This window comes from Lepidothrix coronata, unplaced genomic scaffold, assembly GCF_001604755.1.
Source record: "Lepidothrix coronata isolate B3197 unplaced genomic scaffold, Lepidothrix_coronata-1.0 Scaffold11, whole genome shotgun sequence".
NCBI classification, from domain to species: domain Eukaryota; kingdom Metazoa; phylum Chordata; class Aves; order Passeriformes; family Pipridae; genus Lepidothrix; species Lepidothrix coronata.
In genome coordinates, this window is record NW_016690191.1 from 1,850,860 (window position 1) to 1,856,739 (window position 5,880).

General features: G+C 48.1%; 1 protein-coding gene and 1 long non-coding RNA gene across 2 annotated transcripts in view; both read right to left on the bottom strand.

Annotated features, from left to right (window-relative positions):
* LOC108492581 overlaps positions 1-5,880 on the bottom strand; it is a 19,399-nt gene that overhangs the window by 8,852 nt on the left and 4,667 nt on the right. The gene's annotated exons all lie outside the window — the stretch shown is intronic.
* Positions 320-5,874, bottom strand: NR2F2 (nuclear receptor subfamily 2 group F member 2). The gene is made up of 2 exons (XM_017805054.1): positions 4,624-5,874; positions 320-2,817 (listed from the first exon to the last, which is right to left on the bottom strand). The coding sequence occupies exons 1-2, from the start codon at positions 5,051-5,053 to the stop codon at positions 2,072-2,074; spliced, it is 1,176 nt and encodes a 391-aa protein (XP_017660543.1). The 5' UTR covers positions 5,054-5,874; the 3' UTR covers positions 320-2,071.

A 5,880-nucleotide genomic window follows, 5' to 3' on the forward strand; every position in this document is an offset into this window, starting at 1 on the left:
GACTCCCTGATAGGGTCTGGACATTTTTTTTTTCTCTTTTTTTTTTTTTTTCCTGATACGCTAAAATACAATAAGTTCCCTTTAAATCAGAGACGTCTGTGCTGAAAGAGCACAGGTTGTGACCTGACCTCCCTGTGGCTTTCCTAGGCACAGGGCTAACACATGCATATTCTGCGAGTCATTAGAACCCAGATTTTTTTACCCCCCCTCTTAAAAGAGGCTGCAGCAAACATTATATGCATCTATGTGTGTCTGCTTTACATCAGGGGAGGTTATTGGGGTGCTGCAGAAGCTGCAAGCATCACCCTATATTTTTTTGCATGCGACTATCTTCCCCAGAATCAGATAACAAGAAACGTTTATCTAGTTGGGAGGCAATTTACACGCCAGGCCTCACATTTTGAAAATAGTCATAAATTAAACAGTTACGACAGGATCGGACGATTGTTTTCTCAGAAGGCTAAAAAAAAAAAAAAAAAAAAAAAAAAAGTGATTTGGGAGAAAAGGCAGGATTGGAAATAAACTCCTCGGTGTGGGTGTGAGCTGGGCAAGGGCTGGGGAGGGATGTGAGCGTGTGTGGGATCCTCGCTGAGCGAGGGAGAGGAAAATGCATCCTAGAAAAACGATAGAAAAATAAAAGAAGCACCCCACGGACACCCCTTCCCACTCGGGATCCCTGTCTCCCTGTGGCTAGATGCGCCCTGCTCATTGATCACCTAAGGATTTAGCACGAGTAATTTGGGGGGGAGGGAAAAAAAAAAAAGGAGAAGTTTTTTATGTGTAAAGCAATAATATATAAAAGGAAGTTTAGGTCACGACCCAGAACCTGGACAAAGTCCAGAAAATGACTTCGTTCCCCAGACCCCCTTTAACACAACAAGGAACGGATTGTGAGCCCTTCTTTTCCCACATAAACTACATTTTTTTCCTGTTTCCTGATATCAGGCTTTAAAAAACTCCGATGAGTAATTATTTTACAGGTCCTGCTTCCATTCATATGTTTATCGCGTGGCCACTTTCCCAAGCGTCCAAATGAGTTACAGACGAAATATATGTATTTTTAAACTTAATCCCCAAACTTCGAGGGCTCCAGCACACTGGGTTGCCGATGCAGCCTTAAAGTTAGTGATCTGAGATAACGTAGTGCACAAATTAGCGAGCAGATTTTTTTTTTTCCCCTCAGAAGAAAAAAAAAAAAATTTAGCCTCCAGAGTTAATATCAGGATTATTACTCACCCAGGTTAAACTCTAGTGCAAGCTAATTAGATTTCACAACGCACTCAATTATTGCTTTATAACTCATGCACTATTTCTAGGCAGCAAAAGTTGACACATATTTCCCCCCCCCTCCCCTCTTTGATTATCTAAGAAACACCTCGAGGTCTTTTCCTCGGGAGAGGCATGGTTGTGCCACCCCGGAATTACACTGCGGAGCGGCAGCTTCAGCCTCCTCTTACTTTTCCATACTATCCCTGTCTACTTATGGTAATGATCTTTTCGCACCCGCTACTCGCTTTGGACTATGCAGTTCCTGCTGGGTACAAATGCAAACTTTTCCCCTTAGCTTAAATGACACAGAACTGCTCACTGCCACATTCTGTTTAAATCAGAGACAGCTCTTTGGAAAGTTGATTTATTTTATTTTATGGAATGGCAGGGAACATATTTTAAACTCAGCATTGTGCATTTCACTTTTTTTTTTTTTTTTAATTCAATTTTTAATCCTGCAGGGCTTTTTTCCCTTCCTGGCTGCCCATAAAATGATCCTCTTTTTAAAGTGGTTTCACTGATAGGATGACTTGTATTTAACAACATCAAACAGATTTTGCTGCTGTTCAGATGCGTGTCATTAAATGCAACAACCCAGAGCTATACTGTTAAATAAAATATTATTTTCAATGGGAAGAGCGCAGTCTCTCGTGGCGAATGGGTGCCTCTTCCCGGGCCCCTTCTTTCCCAGTCTCCAGCATTATTCAGCTAGGGTTGGGGTGCATTTTTGTATTTTGGTTGTCCTTTTTTTTTTTTTTTAAGTTTTGTGTGTGTGTGTATTTTATTTTTATTTTATTTTTTTCTAATTTGCACTCCCTGGAAGACGGGATGCTCGGATCCGAGGCCCTGAAGGGGAGACCACAGGGCACTGCTTCCTAAAAGGAAAGAGACCGCGCTGGTTTCTCGGGGGGCCAGGGAAGCAGTGATGGGGTGCAGGCAATAACACTTTGCAAGAGCAAACAGTTCTCAAGGGGGGCCCGGGGAAGGAAAAAAAAAAAGGAGCAAAGAAATGCCGCCTACCTGAGGTGAAGAGGACTATGGCCTTTAAACAGCTATATTCTGCAGAGTCGACATGCAATGCTTTCAGTTTTTCTACTTGCTCTTGGAAGATTCGTATGTGGTCCATAAAGGCGACCACTCGGTCAGCAGACATTGGCGAAGCGTGGAGGCCAGCAGCTGCCAGGAGCGGAGCTACGTGGAGGGGCATGGAGCACTGGGCAGCGTTGAGGACAAATAACTCGCTCCAGGTCAGCCTCAGGAGGGCCACCTGGTCTGTGATCTGGAGGTCTGGGAAGAAGGGGATATTCCTGGCCCACTCCACCGCGCTGAAGAGCATCCTAGCTGCCAGTTCACAAATGTTCTCGATGCCCATGATGTTGTTGGGTTGCATGCACTGACTGCCAAAGCGGGAGGTGGGGTAGGGCTCTGCTCTCAGAAGAAGGGAGATATATCCGGATAGGTAGGAATGGCAGTTGAGAGGGTCCCCATTTGTCAAGGCGAACTGACCATGAGTTGGCTGTGTGGGTGGCATTCTGCCCCTCTGGACCGCTGCAGTAAATAGAGAAGAAACTACAGCTATTAATATCTGAATTGCAACCATCGGTTCAAATACAGCCTGCTTTGTGTGCTTCTGCGTGCCTGTGTGACCCCGGACCCGGCCAGCTTCAGGGGGAACATGCATTTTCCCAGCCAGAGTTCAGCCCCAGCCCCGGTTAAATGCTCCGCAGTTCTCGGGTCAAGTCAAAGCAACAATAAAAGCTGAGGAACGCTGTGAGCTCGGCCAGGGCTGCTGCGGGAGCCCAGCTTCTCACTTCCCAAAACACACCACAATCCAGTTATTTCCCCCCTCCCCTCCACCGCCACCCCCTCCTTCAAGAGATGCAGGATACGTCTTTGTGTGCCCGGGTGTTTTTTCTTCATTACACCTAAAACAGCTCATTGATTTGAGGCTGGGGGAGCGGGATGGGGAGGGAGGAGGGGAGAGGGAAGAAACACTTCAGTTCGAAATCCCCGGCTCTGGTCCCACACGCGTTTCTCGCCCACTGAATACATTGTTGCTGCTGTTATTATGTATCCCCCCCGCTCGTAAAAAATACCAAAGGAGGCGAAATCACCCCACAACATCCCCGGCAGGTCCCCTGGTGAGGCTGAGGGCATTATCCAAAGGCACCTTCCCCCGCTGCCCATGGAAAGTGGGCCTTTCATTTTGTTAATAAATTTACACGGTGACAGCGAGAGAAAAAGGAGAGAGAAAAAGGGCTCAGAGGCAGAGAGACGACAAGAAGGGAGAACGCCTAAAAATGTGCTTGATTTATATTTGTTATCGCCCGTATTCCAAGGTTAGTTACTCTTGCAGAAACACAAAGAGAGGAGCCCAGCGAGTCCCAAGCCCCCTCACCCTTAACCTACATAGCAGCGTCCAGACACAGAGCACGCACTGGAAAACTGCAGGCTCACATTTCCCGTCTAATTTTATATCACAAAGACTCCACTTGCAGAGACCCGAGTACCCCACACTTACTTCTGGGCTGCTCCTTCCCCCCCACCCCATCCCTTCTACCCCCTCCTGCCTCTCCCGGAGGAACAAGAAAATAAGAGGAAGAAGAGAAAAGTGAGGTAATAACAACCAGGAAAGGCAGGCACACGGCAGCATGTATATACACACACACACACGCGGAGATGTGTGTGTATATATATTTTTAAAGGAGGAAAAATCCGGCTGGGAATCCACAGTGGAGTGCTGTAGAGCCTCGGTAGGGTGAGTCCCATTGTAATAGTAATTTGAACCGCCTGTGTAAAATTGCAATCTAAGGCAGGGTGCTGGAGGATATATATATGTGTGTGTGTGTGTGCATCTCGGGAGGCTCCGTGTGTGTGTACGTACACACATGGACAGACACACACACAGAGCTGCTCGGGGGACAGGGGCTAAGGCTGAGCATGCAGGAGGAAACACGAAGGAAAAGTAACCACACGTCAGAATCATCATCTCGCTCCTAAGCAGCGTGAAACTAAAAATCCACTTTCAATAAACCTCCATCAGCAAAATCAAAACAAACACAAATCAATTACGAGTGCAGGAGAAAGCATGCGAGAGCCCCTGACTCCCTGCCCACCCTCCCCAACACCGCTTTCTTTCATTACGAGAAAGTTTCTGGCTGGTTTATTCGAGGGGGGTGGGTAAGGGGGAGGAAAGGTTCTGGTTGGGTTTGGGGTTTGGGTAGGGAGGTTAAAAATAATAATAATAATAATAATAATATATATTATTAAAAAAATTTTAAAAAAGAAAAAGCAAACAAACCCCAAAACGCAGCGAGTGAAAAAAAATTTGCAAAACAAATGAAATCCCAATACCTTCCCGTCTCATGCCAACTTTGAGGCATTTTTTGAGGCGGCAGTACTGACACTGATTGCGGTGGTGCTGGTCAATGGGACAGTTCCTGTTGGCACGACAAGTGTAGCTGAGATTCCTCCTTACACTCCGCTTGAAGAAACTCTTGCAACCCTCGCAGGTAAACTGGCCATAATGTTTGCCACTAGACTTGTCCCCACAAACCACACATTCAATGTGCTGCTGCTGCTGCTGCTTGTCTCCTTGGTTCTGCTGGCTCGGCGGGTTGGTCTGGGCTGGCGTACTGGGAGGGCCCCCGGGCCCCGGGGTCTGTGGGGTGTGCGGGGTCCCGGCCGGGGGTCCCTGCACCGGCGGGGCTTGCGAAGGCTGCGTTCCCTGAGCTCCGGGCACATCGTCCTGGGGGTCTCGCCACGCACCGACTACCATTGCCATATCTATTGGACACCGTTGCCAAACTTCCTGTTCCCCCTTTATTTTCAAAGTTTGTTTGCTTTGCTTTTCAGATCAGCTTTGCAGCAGTCTTTTTATTTTTTGTCCTCCCCTCTCTCTCTCTCTCTTTCCCCCTCTCTCTTTTGTTGTTTTGCCTCTTTTTTTTTTTTTTTTTTTTCAGGAGGGTCGGGGTGGGGGGATCTCCCGGTACCGGCGAAGGTGTAGAAGCACGGGGCGATGGAGGTGTGTGTGCGGGGGGGCGAGGTGCGAGTCGATTGTCTGGGCTCCAGGAGAGCAAAGTAAAGGGGTGGTGGGGGTGGGGGAGAGAGGGGGAGAGAGAGAGAGAGAGAGAGGAGAAAAAAAAAAATCTCTTCAAAGATCTCCCTCTCTCTCTCTTAGAGCTGATCTGCAGCAGAGTAGTTGAAGGAGGAGAGGCGGGTGTCTGGGGGCCAGGTCCAGGGAAGCTCGCAGTCAGCCATTCAGGAAAGCCATCAAAATAAGAATGAATAAAAGGTTAAAGATTACACACACAGCGGAAAAAAACACGCACAGCGGAGGAGACTCTTCTCGGCGCGGAGAGCGGTCGGTCTCGCCGTAGTTTTTGGAAGTCCAGCTTGCAGCAGCAACATCAACTGCGATCGCTTTGTTTTTGTGGGCTTTTTTTTTCCTCCTCCTCCTCCTCTTTCCTCCTCTCTCTCTCTCTCTGCTCTGTCTCTCCTCCCTCCTTCGCTCGCTTTAATTCTTCCTCTCCGCCGCTCCGCCCGGCCGCTGCGCTCTTGCTCTCTCTCGCTCCCTCTTTTGGGCTCGGGGGTGTGGGGGGGGCTGTTGGT

Excerpts from the sequence above, each read along its gene's own strand:
- NR2F2 (XM_017805054.1), bottom strand. The coding sequence starts at position 5,053 with ATGGCAATGGTAGTCGGTGCGTGGCGAGACCCCCAGGACGATGTGCCC. Across the intron at positions 2,818-4,623 it reads AGTTGGCATGAGACGGGAAG|CGGTCCAGAGGGGCAGAATG; the intron begins GTATTGGGATTT and ends TATTTACTGCAG.